This window comes from Myodes glareolus, chromosome 1, assembly GCF_982192425.1.
Source record: "Myodes glareolus chromosome 1, mMyoGla1.1, whole genome shotgun sequence".
In the NCBI taxonomy this organism is placed as follows: domain Eukaryota; kingdom Metazoa; phylum Chordata; class Mammalia; order Rodentia; family Cricetidae; genus Myodes; species Myodes glareolus.
In genome coordinates, this window is record NC_142026.1 from 35905963 (window position 1) to 35930591 (window position 24629).

General features: G+C 43.8%; 1 protein-coding gene across 2 annotated transcripts in view; it reads left to right on the forward strand.

The window, feature by feature from the left end:
* Positions 1-24629, forward strand: part of Atg4b (autophagy related 4B cysteine peptidase) — a 38963-nt gene that overhangs the window by 6891 nt on the left and 7443 nt on the right. Inside the window, exons 2-8 of one of the 2 annotated variants that reach the window (XM_085696233.2) lie at positions 6082-6183; positions 6279-6350; positions 6942-7037; positions 11424-11522; positions 12683-12784; positions 13215-13287; positions 16625-16704. In XM_085696233.2, the coding sequence (XP_085552359.1) occupies positions 6082-6183; positions 6279-6350; positions 6942-7037; positions 11424-11522; positions 12683-12784; positions 13215-13287; positions 16625-16704 (624 nt within the window). The remainder of the gene's footprint in view (positions 1-6081; positions 6184-6278; positions 6351-6941; positions 7038-11423; positions 11523-12682; positions 12785-13214; positions 13288-16624; positions 16705-24629) is intronic. The other variant, XM_048441965.3, reaches the window with a different exon arrangement.

A 24629-nucleotide genomic window follows, 5' to 3' on the forward strand; every position in this document is an offset into this window, starting at 1 on the left:
TCTTTATGCCGTGTGTGATAGTGTGTGTCTATAATCCCAGTACTCAAGAGCTGAGGCAGGAGGATTATAAGTTTGAGGCCAAGATGTGTTACATTTGTTTATTCTGTGGAACATTTGTTTTAGTGATGCAAAGATGCGTTGCCTTCTTTTATATTGCATTTGTTTAACTCTGGGAAGCTGTGTTACTTTGCCTGTCTAAAACACCTGATTGTTGCTAGATAAAGAACTGTTGTTAGATAAAGAACTAAACTGCCAATAGTGAGGCAGGACTGGCAGGCAGAGAGAATAAATAGGAGAAATCTGGGAGCAAGAGAGATCAAGAGCAAGAAAAGAAGAGGCCAGTAACCCAGCTACATGGCCAGCTTCAGAGTAAGAATGAAAAAAAGATGTACAGAAGAGGAAAAAGCCCAGAGGCCAAAGGTAGACCGGGATAATTAAGTTAAGAAAAGCTGACTAGCAACAAGCTAAGCTAAGGCTTGCCTTTCATAAAAAGCCTCCGTGTGTGATTTATTGGGGAAATGGGTGGTGCCCCCCCCCAAGTAGTAAAAAGTAAAGAACAACCAAGAAAACACTGTTTTAAAAACTGGATATCACTCATGCCTATAATCCCTGAGCTGAAGATCCTGAGACAAGGATTTTCACTAGTTTGAGGCCAACCTGGGTTATGTAGTTCCAGGTTAGTCTGAGTTACAGTGTGAGACCTTGTCTCAGCAAAAAGAAAACCAACAGCGTATCTAGTGCCTAAGCCTGTAACCCTTGCTACTTTGGGGGTTCAGACAGGAGGATCACAAGTTCAAGGCTAGCTTGGGCTACAGAGTAAGTAATAAAGAGTAAAATAAGAGGGATAGAGATGTAGTTCTGTGGTAGAATGTCTGCCAAGCATTGTTCAGTTCAGTTCCTAGTATGATAAAAACAAACAGGAAAAAATAATCAGATTTTTAAAACCATTATCACATTGAAAGATTTTATGAATTAAAGGCAGGGTTTCTCTTTATCTCTGGCTGTCCTGAAACTTACTCTGTAGACCATGCTGGTCTTGAACTCAGAGATTCTTCTGCTTTTGTCTCCCTAGTGCTGGGATTAAAGGCACAGGCCACTACCATCAAGTTCTAATAAGATCCTATTGTGTACGTGCAAACACTCTGAAAATTTAAAATGCTCCATTAAAATGTTAATGAAGGGTAACTTTGAACTTCTAATCCTTCTGCTTCTACCTCCCTTCAGGTTACAGACTAAGATTATAAATGTTTCACCAAACGTGTGTGGTACTGGAGAGCAAACCAAGGGCTTCCTGTGAACTGCGTTAGCATCCTACTAATTGAGCTGTGTCCCCGGCCTCATAGCAGTGAATTTAGATGTAGACATTCTGTGTAGGGTGCATTAAAGCAGAGCTTTCCAACAGCGAAATTCTTACTTCCCTCTACATGCAGTCTGTTGTTTTAATCATAAGAATTTTTCAAAGGAGGGAAAGGATTCTTCTGCTGAACTTATACTATAAAGTGTAATCTTGTCGGTTAAAAAAAATCCCAAACTTTTGAGATAGGGACTTGCTGTGTATCCCAAGTTGGCCTCAAATTCAAGTGTTTCTCCTTCCTCAGACTTCCAAGTGCTGAGCCATCATTCTTAACTTCAAAATACAAGAATGAGATTGTTCTGGGACTTTCTTTGGACCTCCAGTTCCCAAATAATGACACAGAGACTGTTTAATTATGAAAGCTTGGTCTTAGCTTAGGTTTGTTCCCAACCAGCTCTTATAACTTAAATTAACCTGTTTATATTAATTCCACATGGCTCATTACCTCTCTTCCATACTGTATGTCCAGTTCCCTCCGAATCCACACACACCAGGTTCTTCCTGAGTTCCTCTCTCCCACCGAAGTCCCGCGTATTCTCTCCTGACTGTTGATCATTAAGCTCTTTAGTAAACCAATCAGAAGGTGCTTTAGGCAGACACACATCTTCACAGTGTACAAAATATTACCGCACAACATGAGATATATTGCAGTAAACTAAAAGATCCACTGGCTGTATGTTTTTGTGATTCTTCCTGCTTGAGTGACAGTGTGATTTGTGCTTAAGTAAAAGATTAGTTCCATTCGTTGAGCACAATTCAGCATTTTTCTGACTGTCAGATAAACTATATTAAATCATAGTACCTTTCCTAGCTAAGATGTCATATTATTAAAAACACTTTACCTTTTCTCTTTCATTTGTGATCACAGAAATCCCAGGGAGAAGGTGGGAAAGTCAGTCATACACTAGGACGCTCTTCAAATGGAAGAGCTCTTTCATAGGGCAGAGGATTCTTGTACATCTTACTTCTCCTGCATGTTGTCTAATGACAAATTTACTTATTGCTTGGGATTTGGAAACTGTTTTCTGTCTCTGTGGCCATTCATAATGCTTTGTCAGTGACATGCATTGGGATATAAAGAGGTTGTACCAAGGGCAGTGCAGTTGAACTGAAGAACCTTCTGTGGAGAAGTGTAAGGCCAGTTGGTGTTGAGAGGGGAGAGCCCTTGTGTTGGTGGACACGTTGTCTGGGTTCTCATCCCCTTGGACAGAGCTAGTGGTGCCCATTTCTTGGGTTAGGTGATAAAAGCTTAGAAAAGTGTATCATGTTCTATGTGGCTCCAAGTGTGGGCTCTCCCTCCAAGAGCAAGTCTCAGCCCTAATTAGAGCCTAGGTTTGGAAACCTTTTTTCACTTAATGTAGATCAGGAATTTCTCTTCCCTGTCAGCTTTGCCTGGATGATGCTTTATGAATGACATCTCAATTGTGTGTGTGTGTGTGTGTGTGTGTGTGTGTGTGTGTGTGTTTCAGCTGATACTGTTGGTATTCCCATGTAAGGTGGGGTATTCTGGGAATGGTGGCATGTTTTTCCTCCTGTCTTCTAGACCAGTGGGGTGCCTGTAACAACAAAAGGATGAGTGGAGCCTTAGGTGCTGATTTTCCAAGGTAAAAGGTCTAAGTCACTTGTTCTGGTAGCATAGTTGCTTTCTGCTTTAAATGCAGTCACAAGGCTGTGTGTGTGTGTGTGTGTGTGTGTGTGTGTACGTACTTTCTTTTTAAAACTGTCTTACCTTACTTAGTGCTTGGCTGCCCTGGAACTCACAGATATCCACCTGTCTCTGCCTCCAGAGTATTGAGATTAAAGGTGCGTGCCATCATACCAGTACTGCATATTTTTCTCGAAGAAAGTTTCTTGGGTTAGAATCTGCTTTGGTGAAGAAACACGTTTGATTAGAGTCTCCTGTACATTGTTACACTCCTGTCTAGGAACAGAATGGATTTCTTTCCTCAAAGAGTTTCATCATTTCAAGGATTGAAGAAGGCTGGCCCTGTGGAGGGTGCTTCTGGCACTCCCGAGTGGCTGGAGCCCTGACTTCCTGGCCCCGTGAGGAAAGCACAACGGCTCCCACGTCACCAGTGAGGAAACAGAGCTACAGAAAGGATACTGCCTTACCGGGGTCACATGCTAACTTTTGGTGGCCTCAGACCCCTGCTTCCACAGCTGGGCTCATGACAACTACCCAGGCACGAATGCCTTTGAGGCTGACAGACAGATGCCCCTGCACAGTTTCTCTAGGAACAAAGTGAACACTGTTGTCACGTGCAGAGGCTGCAGTGTGGTGGGGAGAATGGGAGAGTGGCACAGGGAGCGGTCTGCTGTGAGGCCCATGGAAAGGTGATTCACCTAGGAGTATGGGGTTCTTTTGGAGGGCTGGGCACTTTGCTCCACAGACCATTGGCGTTACTGTTGCTTCTTGAGCTGTGAAGCTGGTGGGAGCCGTGGTTGCCTCTTTGTAGTTTTGTTCCCTTCTGGTTTCTTAGTCCCAGCCTGGCTTTTGGTTTGTCAAGCTGCACAACCCATAATTTTCATAGTTAACGATAGTAGACTTGGTGATACATTTGAACTTAATAGATCCCCATTTACTGCTTTCACTTTGAAGCTGGCTTCCTTACCTGTAAAGTTTGCTAATAAACCTAAGAAATTTGCCTACTCTGCATTTTACTGCTATAGACATTCGGGATACATGATGATTTTGGCTTTTTGAAAACATGAACTTGAATTTTAATTTATCCCAACTTAGCCTTTAGCATCATGAAACGGAATAACAGTATGTAAAAATTGGAAGAAATTTAGTTGGGCTTATGATTACCGAGTGGTTTGTTGATGTTGTTTTGAAAGTAGACAGCTAAAATATGGAACAGCGGAGTTCCAGGACAAGGCCCACTGGGCCTGGCCCCTACCCTGTTCAGAAATCCTCGGCAGTGCTCTTGTGCTGAGGGCTTGTCAGTATGACCTGTATTTCTGGGAGATATAGTCCACATTTCACTGTACCCAGTGAAGCCCTCTGGGCATAGTAAAATGTGTATGCTTTCAACTCTGTGATTCTGCATCCTTATCCTTGATATTAATGACACCAGCAGACACTGATGCCCTTCTGTCTGCCTGCCACTACGTCATGGGAAATCTTTCATGAAGGCTTCATTGTTGTGTGGCAAAGCAGCCCTGTTATTACCCCATTTTTATGGATGAGTGATTGTTTACACTCAGAAGTTATATAAATGTCCCAGGAACCAATAGCTCGTGAGCCTCCTAGCTAGATTTAGACCCTGGCTACAAGGGCTCAGAGGTAGCGCCCACCTTTGCCATGTTCTGTCCCCAGCACAGAAGCTGAATACACTGGGTACCCATGTCCACGGTGTATAGCAGGTGGTTAGGAGAGTCTTAGAGGGCACCTTCTTACTGGGGATATAGCTCAGTTGGTAGAGTGCTTGCCTAGAATGCACGAAGCCAGCATGAGGTTCAGTTCCCAGCACCACAGAAACTGGGCTGGTAGTTTATGCCTGTAATCCCTGCACTCAAGAGGTAGAGGCAGAAGGATCAGGAGTTTAAGGTCATTCTTGGCCACATTTCAAGTTCAAGGAATAGGATACATGAGACCCTGTCCCAAAAAGTAAAGCTGGGCATGGTGGCACATACCTTTGGTTTCAGCATTTGGGAGCAAACACAGATAGATTTCTGAGTATGTGGCCCACCTGGTTCACATATCAAGTTCCAGGGCAATCAGAGCCGTGTAGAGAGACCATCTCCAAAAGTAAAGAAAGAACATTTTAAGTCTCATATAACCAAGAACTGACTTTTTTTTTACTTGAGGAGAAATCTTTTTTTTTCCCCGAGACAGTTTCTCAGTAGCTTTGGAGGCTAACCTGGAATTAGCTCTTGTAGACCAGGCTGGCCTCAAACTCACAGATCCGCCTGCCTCTGCCTCCCGAGTGTTGGGATTAAAGGCGTGTGCCACCACCGCCCAGCTATGAGGAGGAATCTTTTACCTAAAGTTTGTCTCCATCATGACAGCTGTCAGACATTGACTTGGTGACTTAGACTCCGGAGTGCTTACCTGACTTGTATTCCCAGCCCTCGGCAGAGCAGCTGTTTCCCAGGCTGTCATGTATGCTCATGTCTATATGTTCATGTGACTGTTAGGGCAGTGCAAAGATACAGGTGTTTCCCAGGCTGTCATGTATGCTCATGTATGTATGTTCATGTGACTGTTAGGGCAGTGCAAAGATACAGGTGTTTCCCAGGCTGTCATGTATGCTCATGTCTATATGTTCATGTGACTGTTAGGGCAGTGCAAAGATACAGGTGTTTCCCAGGCTGTCATGTATGCTCATGTATGTATGTTCATGTGACTGTTAGGGCAGTGCAAAGATACAGGTGTTTCCCAGGCTGTCATGTATGCTCATGTCTATATGTTCATGTGACTGTTAGGGCAGTGCAAAGATACAGGTGTTTCCCAGGCTGTCATGTATGCTCATGTATATATGTTCATGTGACTGTTAGGGCAGTGCAAAGATACAGGTGTTTCCCAGGCTGTCATGTATGCTCATGTCTATATGTTCATGTGACTGTTAGGGCAGTGCAAAGATACAGGTGTTTCCCAGGCTGTCATGTATGCTCATGTATGTATGTTCATGTGACTGTTAGGGCAGTGCAAAGATACAGGTGTTGCAAGAATCTTTTTTGCAGAAATGATCTCAGTATAAAATCAGACAAATGTGTTTCCACAGCCACCTTGACATATGATACTCTCCGGTTTGCTGAATTTGAAGATTTCCCCGAGACCTCGGAGCCTGTTTGGATTCTGGGCAGAAAATATAGCATTTTCACAGGTATTGTTCGCTTGGCTCTGATTACTTCTGCAGAAGTCTTGAGCTGGTAATTTGCTGACTCTCAGTTTGTTTGTCTTCCTCTTTTAAATAACCAGAGAAGGACGAAATCCTGTCTGATGTGGCGTCCAGACTCTGGTTTACATACAGGAGAAACTTTCCAGCCATTGGTGAGTACCCTATTTTTAATCTTTCAGATGTTCTGAATCATTTATTTTTAATCTCTGTGTCTGTCTGCGTCTTTGTGTATCGGGGTACAGGCATATGTATGGAGGTCAAAGGACAACCTACAGTTTTGGTCCTTGCTTTCCATCTTGTTTGAGATAAGGTCTCTTGCTATTCATCACTGAGTATGTCAGTCTAGCTGGTCCAGCTAGACACCCCACCCCCCCGTCTCTGCCTCCCATCATCCTATGGAGCTCTGGAGTTTGGAAGTGTGCTGCTGCATTGAGCTTTATGCAGGTCCCAGGGATTGAACTCAGATCCTTTCCTGGACGTGACAAGCTCCTTACTCACTGAGCTATCTCCCCAGCTTGAGTATCCCAACTTTTCTACAACCTGTGACAAAATACTTCTAGCTCCTTGTCAGCCTCAAGCTGGAGATTGTAGTCAGGATAAAGGGTCATGACAGTAATTTTGTTGTTGTTTGTTTTTGAGATTGGCTCTGTGCTAGTTGGTTTGCTTCGTGTTTTTTGTTTGTTTTATTTTGGTTTTTGTTCGCTTGTTTTTGGTTTTATTTGAGACAGGGTTTCTTTGTATAGCCCTGGCGCCCTGGAACTGCTCTGAAGATCAGACTGGCCTCAAACTCACAAAGACCTACCTGCCTCTGCTTCCCAATCCAAGTGCTGGGATTAAAGGTGTGTGCCATTACTGCCTGGCATTTTTTTCTTTTTTAAACTTGACACAAGCTGGGATCTTCTGGGAAGAGGGAACCTCAATTGAGAAAATGCCTCCATCAGATTGGCCTGTAAGTATGAGCATTTTCTTGATTAGTGATTGATGTGGGAGGGCCCAGCCCTCTGTGTCTGGTACCACCCCTGAGCAGGTAGTCTGTGGTTGGCATTGATGTGGGAGGGCCAGCCTCGGTGTCTGGTACCACCCTGAACAGGTAGTCTGTGGTTGGCATTGATGTGGGAGGGCCCAGCCCTCTGTGTCTGGTACCACCCCTGAACAGGTAGTCTGTGGTTGGCATTTTCTTTGGACTGCCAACCAGCTCCCAAATAAAGACATGGAGAATTATTGTTAGTTATGAATGCTCGTCCTTAGCTCGGGCTTGTCCTACTGGCTCTTTTAACTTAATTTAACATTTTTCTATTCATCTACGTCTTGCCCCAGGGCTTTAACTTTCTTTCATTCTATATGTCCTACTTTCCTGCTTCCTCTGTGTCTGTCTGGCCCTTAGCATCTCCCTGTTATCTTTTTTACTTTCTCCCTCAAGCCTAAATTCTCCTCCTTCCTTTCCCTGCCTGGAAGTCCTGCCTATACCTCCTCCCTCACTATTGGCCATTCAGCTTTTATTATACCAATTAGGTGCCTCGAGCAGGTAAGGTAAAATGGCAGCACATTGTTATATAATTAAACAAATGCAACACATTTACATAGTTAAGCTAATATCATGCAACATAAACAAATGCAACACATTTTTACATAGTCAAACTAGTAACAGTAGTCTTGGGTTGTGATTTAAAAAAAAAAGACAGGCTGAAGGAGCCATGGAGCAAGCCAGTAAACAGCACTCCTCTGGGGCCTCTGCTTCAGTTCCTGTCTCCAGTTTCCTGTTCTCTTGAGTTCCTGCCTTGGCTTCCTCAGGGATGGGCTGTGATCAGGATATAGAAACCAAATAAACCATTTTCAAGTTTTACTTTTGGTAGTGGTATTTATCACCACAGTAGAAACTGAACTAGGAAACCATGGTAAATAATAACTGCCAGGGTGTTGGAGAGTGCCTCGGAGCCTGAGAAAAACTTTTATTATTTGACTAGTTCTAAACATCCCTGAGGTGAAGTGTCTTTGTTTTGTTTCTGTTGCTATCATAAAATACCCTGACAAAAGCAACTTGTTTTAGCTCACAGTTCAGATTATACTTCATCTTCTCTCGGGAGTCATAGCAAAAGGGGCTTGAGACGGCCAAGCACGATGCATCCATAGTCAAGAAGCAGAGAGGAGTGAGCTGGTGTATGTGTGAATGCGTGTGCTCAGCTCACTTTCTTAATACAGTCTACGGAGCAAACCCAGAGAATGGGGACTCTCACGTTCAAGCTGGGTTTTCTCACAGGTGTGCCCATAGGCAAAACTAATCTAGACAGTCTGTGATGCTTTAAGTAAGAATGGTTCCATAAGCTAATTTGCTTGAATGGTTAGTCCCCAGTTAATGAAACTGTTTGGGAAGGATTAGCTGGTGTGGCCATGCAGGAGGAGGTATGTAACTAACTGGATATGGACTTTGAGATTTCAAAAGCCCATTCCAGGCCTGGCTAATGTGTCTCTGTCTTTCTTGCTGTGTGTCTTTCTGTCTTCTTCCAGTTTTTGGATCGGATGTGAGTTTTCAGCTACTACTCCAGCGGCACGCCCAGTGACCTGCCACCTTGCACCTAACGCGATGTTTGTGAATTAACCCTCTAAAACTATAAGCAGGCCCGCAATTAAATGCTTCCTTTAGAAGTTGCCTTGGTCATGGTGTTTCATCACAGCAGTAGAGCAGTAACTAAGACACAAACCCGTATTGAGAATCTCTTCCCAAGTATCTTAGTTATTTTTCATTTGCCGTGGCAAAACACCGCTACCAGGGTAACTTAGAAAAGAATTTTGGGGCCCAAAGGTCTTTGTGTCCACAAAGCACTAAGGAAACCCAAGAGTATTAAACATTCAGGGACATCTCCCCAGTGGAGGAAATAAAATACCCACATTCCACCAGAAAGCTGGGAGTGAGCCGGGCAGTGGTGGTGCACACCTTTAATCCCAACACTTGGGAGGCAGAGGCAGGTGGATCTCAAGTGAGTTCGAGGCCAGCCTGGTCTACTAAGCAGTTCTAGGACAGTCAGGACTGTTACATGGGGAAACCCTGTCTCAGAAAAAAGGAAAAAGGAAAGGTGGGAGTGAATGTTGTTGGTGACCTGGTGGTCACATTTGTTTACCTGTAATCCCCCAGAATGTTTATCCCAGACTCTCCCTCTCTAGACCTTATCTTTAGCTCCCAGTCAATAGAGCCCATCCTTAGGGGAGATGTCACATGGACTTTATATTGTCTAGGTCAGAGACCACACCAGATCCCAGGCCTTTAAGCTGTAGGACCCATCTTCATGGTCACATGTACTTTGCAAAGGAGTTTCTGTGTAGTCACACATTAAGCTTTACTGTGCCCCTGGAACTGGAATGATTGTCGCGTAGAAACTTTTTCCCAGATTGTACTATTTTTAAAAATGCAGGCAATAAACTGCCTGGCGTCAGACTCATGAAATTTGATCTAGTCTGACCAAGACAGACTGAACTGAGTTTTCATTCTCACCTCTTTGCAGTTTAGTTTATTTCTCTGTCTGCCGTGATGCTTGCAGGGACCCCCCACAAAAGAAAGAATCATATTTGGGGCCCATGGTTCCTGGTGGTTAGAATCTATGCCCATCGTGGCAGGGAGCATAATAGCAGACAGGCCGGCAGGCGTGGCCCTGGAACAGAGGCTGAGGGCTCATATCTCAGTCACATGTAGGAGGCCGAAAGCGCTAACTGGGAATGGCACGGGCTTTTGAAATCCCAGAGCATGCCCACAGTGATAAGCCTCTTCCAGCAAGGCCACACCTCCTAATCCTTCCAAGACTCAAGTGTTCAAACATAAGCCTGTGGGGGCCATTCTCACTCCACATACCATACCAGGTAATTGCAGATTATGTCAAGTTGGCAATTAAAACTGACAATTAAAGCGGCTCATCATGGTCCTAAGAACCAAGTGTGGCCTGCATATTCCTTGTGTCTTGTAGGGATGATTTGGGGTGAGAGTGGTAACAGGTGTTGAAACGGGGAAACCCCATCCACAGACCCCTGGTTCCTTGTCACAGTTCTCATCACATCTGTGCCTCTTCCTCATCATGGCTACACAGCGGCATTCTCCTGAATACCTGCTGAGAGTGTTCTTCCCATTCCTGTCATGTTAAAGGTGGTTCCACAGCTCTTGTCAGTCTTCCAAGCCCCAGTGAATGGACATTTGTGGAGGGACTCAAAACAGACTTGACAGAAAGATGAAGACTTGTCATTACCATTGTTATGACTGCCATAACCCTGACTGTCAGCAGTACTGTGCATCGTGTAGCTTTTGCATTTCTGCCTTTCTGGTAGCAGGAAATGATTCTCCTACTTTAACTCTCTATCTTCCAGGGTAGTCATGGGGATTCTTGTTTGCGGGCCAGGTGTTCATACCACTGCATGACTGATTGTTCACATTTTGCCTTCTTGAGGGGATTGTCAGAACATTCTGCTATTGTGGAATATTTATTTAACTAATTAAAGGTGTGTTGCATTTGTTTTTTGTTTGTTTTATTTTATATACATAGGTGTCTTACCTGCAGGTTTATCTGTGTGAGGGCATTGGATTCCCCTGGGCCAGGAGTTAACAGACAGTATGAGCTGTCATGTGGGTACTGGGAATTGAACTCAGGTCCTCTGGAAGGGCAGCCAATGCTTTTACCCCTTGAACCATCTTTCCAGTCCCTGTGCTGCATTTGTTTAACGATATAAAGATATGTTGCTTTGCATGCCTAAGGTACTTGATTGGTTTAATAAAAAGCTGAAAGGCCAATAGGTAGGCAGTAGTGGGATAGGTGGGGCTGGCAGGCAGAGAAAATAGGTAGGAGAAGAGAACAAGAGAGAACGGGGAAAGAACCAGGGAGAAAGAAAGAAAGGAAGGTAAAAAACCCAAAGGCAAACCATAGATGAAGAGAAACAGGTTAAAATAAGTTATAAGAGCTAGTGGGACAAGCCTAGGCTAACGCCGAGCACTCATAACTAATAATAAGTCTCTGTGTCGTGATTTGGGAGCAGGTTGGTGGCCAAAAGAAAGCCTACCACATTCTACTCCCCAGCAGATATGGATCTTGCATTTCTGTATCCTCAGAGCTGCACTTTGAGATATACAGATGTGTGAGGGGATCGGCGCGCCTGTGGTATGGAGCTGCCCAGATGCCTCCTGTTGCTGGATTCCTGGCCTCTCTTGGGCCCTCTGATTGTGAATGCATCTTGTTCTGTCTTCCACACAGGGGGAACTGGCCCTACCTCAGATACAGGCTGGGGCTGCATGCTTCGGTGTGGACAGATGATCTTTGCCCAGGCCCTGGTATGCCGGCACTTAGGTCGAGGTGAGTCACAGTGCTTAAATGGGGTCTGTGTAGTAAGGAGTGTTTAAAGCACACCATAAAAGCTGGGCATGGTGGCACACACCTTTAATTCCGCCCTGTGGAGACAGAAGCTTGTGGGTTTCTATGAGTTGGAGGCCAACCTGGTCTACATAGTGTTGCAAGCCAGCCAAGGCTACAAAGCTACCTATCTCACAAAACAAAAAAACAAAAAAGTGTATGATACTTTATGGTGCTTGGTTCAACCTCCAGTACCAACAAATTGTGCATGTGTCGATGTGTGTGTTTCTTCCCAGTGAAAACCAATGGGCCATACTCAATTTTCATGTCATGGAAAGACCATTCAAGAGTTCTTTTGCTCTCTGTAGGAAGCTTGCAGTTCTGAACACGTTTTTAGCTCTCTTTTTACTTAATATTTCAATTCAGGAGCTCACAGAGTTGCCCAGGCAGGCCTTGGACTTGCAGTTCTCTTATGTCTTGGTTGGGGTTTCTATTGCTGTGATAGAACACCACGAACAAAACCAACTTGGAAAGGAAAGGATTTATTTCATCTTAGAACTCTCAAGTTACACTCTGTGTCTTAGGGGAAGTAAGGGCAGGAATTCAAGGCATGAACATAGAGGTAGGACTGAAGCAGAAACCACGGAGGAATGCTGATTTCTGGCTTGGTCAATCTGCTTTCTTAGACAATGCAGGCCTACTTGTCTAGGATTGGTACCAGTCAGCCCTACCATAACAATCATTAATCAAGAAAATACTCAAAAGATTTGCCTACTGACCTCTTTGTCCACGCATTTTCTAAATTGAGATTTCCAAATGACTCTAGCTTGTGTCAGGTTGACAAAAAACTAACCAGTGCCTCTTGCTTTAGCTTCCCAAGTACCTGGGATTATAGGCCTAAATCACCAGACCTAATTATTTATATTGATATAAATGATTATTCTTTTAGAAATCATCTTTAAACTGCTGAAACAGCTTTCTGCTTCCAGCCTATATTTGTTTGAATGAGATAGTGTGTGCATATTTGAAATCCTAGAGAGTTTGACTTTTAACTTTAAAAAAGATTCAGAAATAAAGTTTTGTACATCTGAACATTGAGCACTTTATAAAAGGATGGTTTGTTACTTGTGTGGTCAAACTGACATCTGTTTTGTTCCCAATAGATTGGAGATGGATTCAACGGAAGAGACAGCCTGACAGCTACTTCAGCGTCCTAAATGCTTTCCTCGACAGGAAGGACAGCTACTACTCCATCCACCAGATAGGTGGGGTTCAGTGTGACCTAGGCATGGCTCTTTGCAGAAGGCAGACTCCTTGGGACTCCCTCGGGAGCTTTCCAAGTCTTGGAGAGTTGGAGAATGAGGCTTCTTGGTTATTCTCTAGCCTCTGACCCCTGTGAGCTGCTGTTGGTGTTCCAGCACTTGCTCAGACTCAAGCTTGCTCTGCCCCTGCCACTATATAGCCCTCAGTGACTGATTCCATGCAGTCTGTGGGAGTTAGGCTCCTCCTGAAGGTTTGCTTTTCTTAGTAGAGTAGGTGTCCTGTCTAGACCTTTCTATGAAGTGTTTACTGATAAAAGTGAGGCATGGTGTATGTGTGTGTGGTATAGACCTTTTTATGAAGCTTTTACTGATGTACCAAAAGTAAGGCGCACTAGAATGATTGTATTTGCTAACATGGGTCTGTTTCCTGCAGCACAAATGGGAGTTGGCGAAGGCAAGTCTATAGGCCAGTGGTACGGGCCGAACACTGTTGCTCAGGTCCTCAAGTACGTAATGAGCCCAGCCCTTCTGCTTCTTGGGGTCAGCATGAGTTCTCCTTGGCATTTACCCACTCCTTGAGTACTTATTGCCACAGGAAATAAGGTATTCTGATTCTTTGCTTATAGGCCCAGAGGAGTCCTCTGGGTGACTATGCCTATTGTTCTGTAAATGGGATTCGTGTTTAGGTCAGAGCCCTGGCATGGCCTTGTCCTCTGTACAGATCCATCTGTAATGAGGGCATCTCAGATCTGGAACCATGGGAGTTCTGGTACTCTCTCTGCCGGTGCTGTAACCCTCTACCTCTGGATTTGTCAGAGATCATAAGCCTCTACATGCTGCTCAGAGTCTGGTGTTGTTTCCTGACTGTCCCTTCCTGTCTTCTCTGTGGCCCTAGAGTCTGGAGCTCAGTCAGCCTTACTTGTCCTGAGGGGCACTTGCTTCAAAATTTCCTCTGAAATAGCTCTTTCTGCTGTTTTCAGTAATATGCCACTTGTTAGTGTATGACCCCTCAGTGATTTTGTTTTGAAGATTTTTTTTCTGAAGTGAGGAGCTTTATTGAGATGAAGAGAAGGGGGAAGGTAGAGAGAGAGAAAAGTTGAAGATTATTTTTTATGTATGACTGTGACATGACTGTACATGTCATACATGCAAGGCTTACAGGGAAGGCTGGAAGAGGTTGTTAGATCCCTGGAACTGGAGTTAACAGATGGTTGTTAGCTGCTCTGTGGGTGCTGGGAACTGAACCCTGGATCCTCTGCAAGAGCAGCAGGTGCTCTGAACCACTGAACCCTCTCTGTGTTGCCCACACTCCCCTCCCTGCCCTGTTTTTTGACCTAATTGACATTGCCCTGCGGCTTAATATTCCAGTGCCTCTGGGAAGCTCCAAACTAATGTCCAGGACTCACTCATGTTGGACCCTTTTCCTGTGGGGCTGAAAGCCAGTATCGCTCAAATCTTTCTCTAGCTGTGTTTTCTCCTGAATGTTTCCTTGACACCCTACCCTGTGACTACAATGGCCATCTCCTACGTGCTCCATCTGGACACTTTCTTTTTTCCTATATCTGATGCCCAGCAATCCCAGGCCATGGCTGGCTGTAACTCCTTGACTTGGCTTCTTTGTAACATGCACACCCACCCCGTACCCTTTAGCATCGTTTTCAAGCCCTGCCTTGCCTTAGTGATTTCCTTTTCCTACAACAGAACACCATGATAAAGGTAACTTAAAAAAAAAAAAAAGAAAGAAAGAAAACAAAAAAAACCCAAAACATTTATTTTTGGGTGGTCACAGTTCCAGAGGGCTAGAGTTCATGATCATCATGGCAGGGAGCATGGCCATGGGGCAGTAGCCAAGAGCTTACATCTGCTCCACCATGATGAGGCAGAACAAGAACTAACTGGGAATGACACTGGCTTCTGAATTTTCAAAGCCTACCCTCAGTGACCTCCTCCAACAAGGCCAGACCTAGTCCTTTTCAAACAGTTCTACCTACTGGGGACCAAACATTCAAATATATGAGGGGAATGAGGGGGGCAGTTCTAATTCTAAGTACCGCACACCCCTTTAGCTTGTGATGTAATGTACATCACCGTATTACTGCTACCAATAGCCTTCAGTTCCCCATCAGTACTTTGTTTATATCTGTACCTCACTTTTTCTGTCTTCACTGGCAGAGAGCAACCCCTTAGTGTTACTATTTACATCTTTCTGGAAATGGCAGATCAGGCGCTTGTTTATCCATGCTTATTTCTGTCCCTGGCCTCCTCTGCTTTTGTTGCTAGACCACTTTTCCTCACCTGTGGCTACCTCTCTGTCCTACACACAGGGATAGGGTTACATCCCCGAACTATTGCATTTCTACCTGGAGGCTCATGAGGCATGTTAATTTCCAAATTTAGAGCCCTCTGCCAGCTCTTGGGTGCATCAACCTGTTGCTTTTCCCAAAGTAGATGCTGTAGGGTTTCTTCAAATGCCATGGCCAAAATGTGGGCTGATTCTAGACTTCTCTGACTCTTAGTTGAGCTTGCAAACCCGTAATAAGTCTCATTTTTAACCCGTGTTCATCCCTCCCCCCTATCCTGGTCCACATCTTGTCTCATTCTCTATCGCTCATCCTAGATTTTTTCGAATAATAACCAAAGTCATCTCCATAAAGGGCAGCAGCCCTCTCTGAGACTCTAGTGGTCCTAGGCATTTTAGCTGATCGCCACATCATTACCCACCCTGTGCCCCTGTGCTTACTCTGTCCTGACACACCCTTGGATGGCACATCTGTTACTCATTCACTCCTCTTTAGGTCCTTTGTGTCACTTAGAACCCCAGCCTAGTAGCCCTTCCCTGAGGCCCATGTAGCCTGCGCCCATTCCTCTGCTGACTACAGTCTACACAATCTGTGCCTGCCCCACTTGCTCGCTCCCCCAGCCGCCTTTCCAGACATGTCAGCACAGTGAGGTGCCACTGTGACTCTGTGTCTGGGTCTGTATTCTGGAAGGGCTTGGTGAGTAGTGAGGAACCACTGGCTCTGCTGAGCCCCATCCACGTTTCCACTTCCTGGAAAGGGGCTCTGTGTGGTTTGTCTGGTGCAGTGGTTCACAACCTGGGGGTTGCAACGCCTTTGGGGTCAAATGACCCTTTCATGGGGGTCTCATATCAGATACCCTGCATATCAGCTGATTACATTATGATTTGTAACAGAAGCAAAATTATAGTTATGAAGTAGCAATGAAAATAGTTTTCTTTGGTTGGGGTTACTGAAACATGAGGAAGTGTATTAAAGAGTTGCAGTTTTAGGAAGGTTGAGAACCACCACCCTGGTGCCTTCCAGACATTGGCCTCTTCTGTTCCTAAACATACCAGGATCTTGCAGCTTAGGTCCTTAGTAACTGTCCCCGTGGACAAAATGTCCCTTCTTACTTTCTGTCTTCTCATTGATTGATAGGTTTTCTGCCTCATCCCCGTAGCACCCGATTTACATTCTATTTCTGTGTAGCATGGCTCTTCTTTCAGAGCCGTAAGTCCAGCCATGCTTCCTCCCAACTGGTGGTCACAGTTGTGCTGCTCTTTAGATTTCTGGGGCTATCAGTTCAGAATGGGAGGTGCTGGAAGAGAAGCTGCTCAGCCATTAGCTGGACCTGCCCCTCACCTACAGGAGAAACTTGCACTGCTCTGTCACACAGGGCTCCTGTCCAGCTGGCACCTCCCCGATGAACAACATCCCGCTTTCTTCCTCTGAGTTATTGAACAAATCCTTGACTTAAACTTGGAAGCTGCTCCTGATTGTCACTGCAATGGTGCAATGCTCATGCTGTCAAAGGCTCATGGGAGTATTCTCTTGCTTTCTCTAGGAAGCTTGCTGTATTCGACACATGGAGTTCCTTGGCTGTTCACATAGCAATGGACAACACTGTGGTGATGGAGGAGATCAGTAAGTGACTCAGGGTTTGGCTTACAAGGCCCAAGAGTGAGCCTCAGCTGGAGAGTTTGAGTCTCAGCAGCACTGACACTTCCCAGTAGGTGGAAGCCTAGGGGGAACATCTGTAAACTCCATTCCCTTACTTTGTCCACTGGGCTGAGAGGAAGGTGTTCTCTCCAACATCAAGTTAGTTATTTGTGTGTGTGCTACAGATAATGTGTTAATGCTGAGTATAATGGCATAGGCCATATCCAGATGGTTACAGTGGAAGAGAATGGTTTGTATGCTTTTCACTGCATTAATGCACCACAGTGAGATGCAGGAAGGGCTTTTCAGCTACCCCATCTCCAGCAAAGGACTCATAAGAAGGAAGTACATGGTTCTACCAGCAGCCTGAGGGAAATCAGATGCCCAAACCAACTTCTACAGGACAATAGTGCATGCTTGTAATCTTAGTATTTGGAAGATGGAGGTAGGAAGATCAGGAGTTCAAGGCCAGCCTAGGCTACATGAGACCCTAAATCAAAAAACAAAAGTAGCTGGGTTTAGTAGTATATATCTTTAATTTTATTACCTTGGAGGTATAGGTGGATCTCTGAGATCGAGGCCTGATCTCCCGTAGTTGTAGGCTAGCCTAGGCTACTTAACGAGACATTATCTCAAAAAACAAACAAGCCAAAGGTTTATGGCTATAACTCAGTGGTAGATTTCTTAGGCTCGATTCCTAGTACTCCCACACATTCACAGAACAACAACAACAAAAATCCAACAACAACCAAAACTTTCTGTAATATCATAAGCATTTTCCCCTAGTGTTAAAAACATGGTGACAGCTGGGTGGTAGTGGTGCACGCCTTTAATCTCAGCGCTGGGGAGCCGAGGCAGGTGGATCCCTGAGTTCAAGGCTAAGATGATACACAGAGCCAGTTCCAGGACAGCCAGGGCTACACAGAGAAACCCTACACTGAAAAACAAAACAAGTTACACAGAGAAACCGTGTCTCAAAAAACAAAACAAAAAAAAAAGAAAGGAAACACTATAGTAGTAGTAGTAGTAGTAGTAGTAGTAGTAGTAGTAGTAGTAGTAAATAGAAAAAAGAAAACAGTAGCTTTTAAAGATGTATTAAAGACTGTTGTTATGGCAAAAATCTTTGGGACTGTTCTTAAAGACTTACTGTGTGTTTCTGTGCCTGTGTGTTTCTGTACCTGTGTATGTGCTCACAAGTCTTTGGAGTCCCAAATAGAGCATTGGATCTGGCGAGTTGCCGTGGCTGTGAGTGGCCGGCCACGGGTGCTAGGGAGTGAACTCAGGTCTCTGCAAGAGCAGCAAGTGCTCTTCTTAACAGCTGAATCATGTCTACAGCCTCCATTGTAACTTTTTGTTCTGAGACAGTCTATTTTTTTTTTCTCTGTAACAGTCCTAGCTCTTGTAGAACTTGTCTGCTTGCCTCTGCCTCCCAAGTGCTAGGATTAAAGACATGCACCACCACTGCCCAGCACTCATAGTAACTTTTAAGTAAAAAAAAAAAAAAAAAAAAAAAGTTTGTGTGTGTATGTGCAAATGCATGTCTGTATAATGTGCATTTGCCATGTGAAGGTCAGAGGACAGCTTTTGGGAGGTGATTCTCTTTCTGTCCCATTCTTCCACCCCTCCCATAACCTGGACACATATGGCACTGTGGGAGCCATGATGATGCAGCCTCTCCTGTGGTCTCAGCACTGTCTGGAATATTAATGCTGGACCAATAGTTTCATGAACTGAGGCCTTGTCATGTGAATGGGATCAGATCCTGGGGAGCAGCCTGAGGCTGCTTAGCTGTGACCAGGACCTGTTCAGAAGGATATGCTCATTACAGAACAAGGACAAAACATCTGACTCTGAATTTTGGAAAAATTACGTGAGGACTTGATGAAGGGCTGCAGCTGTGGGTAAAGCGTGTGCTGTGATGTGGTAGGGTAGACAAGACGGTTCTCGGGGGCTGTGACAGTTGCTTTTGAGGACATCCGTGGAGACAGGAAGCATGCTGGTGAGATGGCACATCACCAAATCTGATGACCTAAGTTTGGTTTCTGTGACTCAGTCATGGTAGAAAGAGAACCAGCTCTTCAATTTGGCCTCTGATCTCCACACATGTGCTGTTGCTCACATGTTCACATGCAGATATAAATACAAACGTGTTTAAAAGTTTAAAAGAAATAAACTTCCTTTTTAGCCTACTACTAAAGGTTGCACACAATAGCCCAGTTCGTAGAAATGGTAGCAAAGCAAAGCTAAGGGCACAGTGTACTAGCAGCATAGTTTCTTTCCTTCCAACTTCTTGAACTACTTGTGAGTGGGACAGTTAGGGAAGAACTGATGTCATTCACAAAGGCTGCCAAAACTTCCTTCCTAATGAGAGCTGTCCTGTATAGCAGTCCCACAGATGTTAGAAGTATGCCAGCAGAGGGAAGCCTTGTTTGCTTTTTGAGATGGCCTTAACTCTATAGCTCAGGCTGTCCTTCTGCCTCTCCCTATTTCTGGGATTACAGATGTGAGGCACCATGCCCAGCAATGCTGATGGATTTAGACCTTCATAACTATACCAGAAGTAGTAAGTCCCCAGATAGCAGGAGAAAGTGTAGATTAGAAAAGACGTGTCAGGCCGGGCGGTGGTGGCATGTGCCTTTAATCCCAGGAAAGCTGAGGCAGACAGATCTCTGAGTTCAAGCCCAGCCTTATCTACAGAGCTACTCCAAGACAGCCAGGGCTGTTGCACACAGAAACCTTGCCTTGAAAAAACAAAAAGAGAAGGGGGGGGGGAGACAAAGAATAAAGAAAAGACATGTCAGCACTGAGTGAAGAAAATTAAGCACCACTGCAAGAACAACTGACAGAAGAGGGGGGGAGGAAGAACCAAGAAGGCTGAAATTAAGCTTCCAAGTAACAGTTGAAAAAACAAATGACTTGAAGTCAAATGTTTGCAGTGAACATTTCCAAAGGAATAAGAGAAAGATCTTCTCACTTAGAGTTGTCTGTTTTGTTTTCTAAGAATCATTATTACTCACTTGTGTGTTCTCTCTCTCTCTCTCTCTCTCTCTCTCTCTCTCTCTCTCCCTCTCCCTCTCCCTCTCCCTCTCCCTCTCCCTCCCTCTCTCTCCCTCTCTCCTTCCCCCCTCTCTGGGGGTGGGGTGAGGGTGCCCATGGAGAGCCAGAAAAAGGAGTTGTGAGCCACCCAGTTTGGGTGCTGCTAACCAAACTGTAAGAACCCCAAACACTCCTAACAGCTGAACTGTTTCTTCAGCACTTAAAGTTGAACTCTTAAAGAATTGTTTATTTATTTATTTTGGTTTTAAAGATTTGCACACACCTTAAATCCCAGCACTAGAGGCAGAGGCAGTCAGATCTCTGAGGCCAGCCTGGTCTACAGAGCTAGTTCTAGGATAGCCTAGTCTACACAGAGAAACCCTATCTTGAAAAAACATTAATAGGTAAATAAATTCTAAAAGTGGCTCTGGTAAACAATAATGTGCTTAGAGGTTAGAAAACTTAGACAGTGAGCCTGTGAGTGGTTTGGTAGGTAGTCTACTACCAAGCCTAATGATGTAAGTGTAGTCCTAGGACCTGACTCCCATCCTCCTCTGCTGATACTATGCATGTGCTTTGGCATGTGTGTGAGCACACGCATTTATGTGTGTACACATACAATAAGGAATTTATAATAAAAGCTGGTCATGATGCCTTGTGCCTTTAGTCCCAGCACTTAGGCTATGGGTAGGCAGATCACTGTGAGTTCAAGGCCAGTCTAGAGTCTAGGCCAGCCAGGGCTACATAGTGAGACCCTGTATTAAAATAACAATAGCAATAATAATAATGAGGGGGCTTTGAGATGGCTTGGTGGTGATGAGCACTTGTTGCTCTTGCAGAAGTGTTGTTGTTTGTTCCCAGCTGCCCAGAACTGAAATAATCACACAGAAACTATATTATTTGCAATACTGTTTGGCCAGTAGCTTAAGCATATTGCTAGCTAGTTCTTACATCTAGAATTAACCCATTTCCATTATTTTATATTTTATCACAACGCTTATGGCCTACCAGCAAGGCTCCATTACTTCTCCTGACTCTGCCTCCTTTATCCCAGCATTCAGTTTAGTTTTCCCCACTTACTTCTGTTCTGCCCTGCTATAGGCCCAAAGATAGTTCTTTATTAATCAGTTCTAATCACAGCATACAGAGGGGAATCCCACATCACTCCCCCCCCCTTTTTTTTGTCTAAATGAAAATAAAGGTTTTAGTTTTAACATAGTAAAATTACATATACAAAACAGGTATCAAGAAAATACAGTAACAATATTTATATCTACTTTATCTTTTATCATAACTAAGGAAAACTATAATTACAACTATCCTTCAACTCCATCAAAGACTCCAGAAGGATATAATATTACTACCTAAGTTAACAGGAAGCGCATTGTAAACAACTTCCAAAAACTCTAGAAATGACAGAGATATCTTGCTGCCTGGACAGTCACCCAAAGTTCTGTATCATTGGAGCACCCATATTCAGTCTATAGGCCCATAGTATCCAGCAGACTTTTCCACAAAGCAGGAAATTTCAAAGACAGTTCTGTCTAAATTGGCAATTTGTCAATCACTTTCTTCTAAACAGGAACCCCAAAGGACTGCCTCACCTTTAAGCAGTTTCAGTAGTCATTTTTCTGGTGGTCCTGCATGCCCAGTTTATACAGCATAACATCAAGCAGTCCAGGCAAAAAACAGTCTCTTGCCCAAATGGCTAACCAATGCCATAAGTTTGGTGCACATCATCCCCTTGAAGTAATTGGTGCTCTCAGAAGCAGATGTGTCTCATGTCATGGAAAGTCCTAAGTTATTAAAACATTTAAATGCCATATTCTGTTAGTCTTTGAAAGATTTGAAGAATGCCTATCTAACTGAAATATATATATATCTAGAGAACATAATTAACATGACTACAAGCTTGACTATTATAGATGATTATCTATTAACCTATATGTCTTAATTATACTTTACATTTTTAAATGAGCTGCACAAACACAATAACTTAATCAATAGCAGAAATATACATATAATAAAATTGACCTTAAATTTGTATCAATAAATCAAGATCCATACCAATGCAAAGTATTCATCTCTATAGCATATTCCCCTTTAAATATAAACAAGCTTTTATCAACAATCATTTAGGGAATTTGAGCCTAGTTCTCACCAAACTGCTTCCTGCTTTTTGTTGAGCGAAATATTTTTTGGGGGGTGGTGTTCATGGCAACCTTTCAGGTGGTCTTGGTCCATCAAATCATATTAGTCTGGAAGGAGTCCATAGGTTCTCAACCTCTGTTGAAACAAAGAAGAACCTCTTTTCCAAAGCAACATATCCTTAGACCCAAATTTTGAAGTCAAGATATGTTTAGAATATGTATGCTGGTTTAGTTTAACAGTCTGTGCAAAAGAAAGTTCAAAGAAAGCACAATAGTATACATAATCCAGACTCTGTATATTTTCCATCTTTACGTAGCTTATTTTTCTTACTCTGATACTTTTCTACAAGTTTACGCTGTCTCTTTAAAGACTTTGTTTTATTTTTTAAAACAATTTACTTCTTTTTATAACTCTCTATGCTCTTTTTCATCTCTCTCCCAAGCCTATGTACATTTATCCAGCACTGTAACCCATTTAGAGGTCTTTTTCCTATGAATTTGTCTTTATTGTGCATCTGTAATCCTTTTTTTGACCAGGACCCCCCCGCTTCTTAAACTGTTAAACGGCTTGGCTAGTACGAAGGCTGCTTTACTATTTGACTCCACCCAGTCCAACATGGCAGAAGTCTGTTCACTGTCTCTGAGACTGCTGGGTGGGAGTCATCCTCACCATCTCAACTCTGGTAATCAGCTAGCCCATGCTGCCACCAAGTAACTTACAGCACACTGCCCACAAACCACATTCAAGTACTCAGCCTCCTGAAAGAGTCAGTTTGTGCTGGCAACATGGCCCAGGAAGCCGCCGTGTTTTTTGAAAATGTACATTTCTTTCTGCTACCACTGAATCAGGAAGACCTCTCTTTAAGAAGCTGCAGCATGCCACCAGCAAGCATAGCCTACCCCCCCCCCCCAAAAAAAGTGCAGCTAAACTTTGTTTTTTAGTTCTTTGCAAGCTCTCTCAGACTTTATGTGGATTTAGCTAGTACACGTTAGAGCACCAGTTTGTAGTAGGGGCCCGCTTGTTCTTCCTGGCTACCCAGACTTGAAATAGCCACACAGAAACTATATTAACTAAATCACTGCTTGGCCTTTTAACTCTAGCTTCTTATTGGCTAGCTCTTACATCTTTTGTTTTGTTTTGTTTTTCGCGATAGGGTTTCTCAGTAGCTTTGGAGCCTGTTCTGGAACTAGCTCTTGTAGACCAGGCTGGCCTCAAACTCACAGAGATCTGCCTGCCTCTGCCTCCCGAGTGCCACCACTGCCCAGCTTCTTTTTTTAACCTTATATCTTAATTGAACCTATTTCTATTAATCTGTGTATCGTCACATCATGTGACTGTGGCTTACCGACAAGGTCCTGTCCAGCATCTGTCTCTGGTGGGGCTTCTCCACCTTTCTCCCAGCTTTCAGTTTAGTTTTCCCTGCCTACCTCTAGTCTGCCCTACCAGGCCCAAGTCAGATTCTTTATTAACCAGTGGTAATCACAGCATACAGAGGATAATCCCACATTACAGAAGACCTAGGTTCATTTCCCAGTACACTTTTTGTGGTTTGCATCTGTAACTCCATTTCCTCCAACACCCACTTCTGATCTCCACAAGTACAAGCAGGAATGTAGTGCACATATACACGGACAAAACACACAAAAATAAAATAAATAAATTTTTTTAAAAGACATTTTAAACAAGTCAAATAACTAAAAAGCAAATTGCTAAATAATCTCTGCCCTATTTCCTAGAAAGTCCAATCTTTCAGAACCATGAATCACTACCACTTTTACTCTCTTTAAAGTTTGAGTGTGTGTGTGTGACAGAGTTGTGAACTTATATACACCATGTATGTGGAGATAATCTCTTGGAATTGGTGTTTTGTGAGCTTCCTTGTGGATGCTGGGAAACCAGACCTGGGTTCTCTACAGAATCTGTAAATGCTCTTGACCAACCATTGCATCATTTCTCAGGCATCCCTCTGTGTTTTGATCTCTCAAGTGCTGATATTTTAAAGAATCTGGTTCAGTTAGTGACCCACAAATTGGACTTGTCAGTTTCCTCAAGGTTGTGGTTGAGTTAAATATTTTACCAAAGGCAAACAATGACAGTGACCACCACCAGGTAGCACTCTGTGGCCTCTCAGGCCCATAGTGTCTGTATTGTGGTGCCACACTGGGTTGCCTGAGAGAATGATATTTTTTTTCAAGATTTATTTATTTATCACGTATACAGTATCTTGCCTGCATGTATGGTTACACACCAGAAGAGGGCATCAGATCCTATCATAGGTGGTTGTGAGCCACCATGTGGTTGCTAGGAATTGAACTCAGGACCTCTGGGAGAGCAGCTATGCTCTTAACCCCTGAGCCCATCTCTCCAGCCAGAGGGTGATGTGTTTGTCTCAATGATAACCATTCCTTGAAATTAATGAAGATGATTCTAATATATGTTGATGTTCTTTGAAGCATTTTTTGAATAGTGATTTTCCTACATTGTCCCTCTTTACATGTTTGACAGGCATTCTTGATAAATATTTCATTCTCTCTTGTATTTTTAAATTGAAAAACTGTCAGGGTCTGGGTGTTCATGGGTTCTTTTTACCTAGGGTGCTGCCTAGGACTGTCATTTTGATCCCGTGTTACCTTACATTTGACCTGTAGTACCCCTTCAGGCTGGCTGTCTTGACTGGGCTTCCCATCATGTCTTGTTACTGGGTACACCTCTTTTTCTAGCAT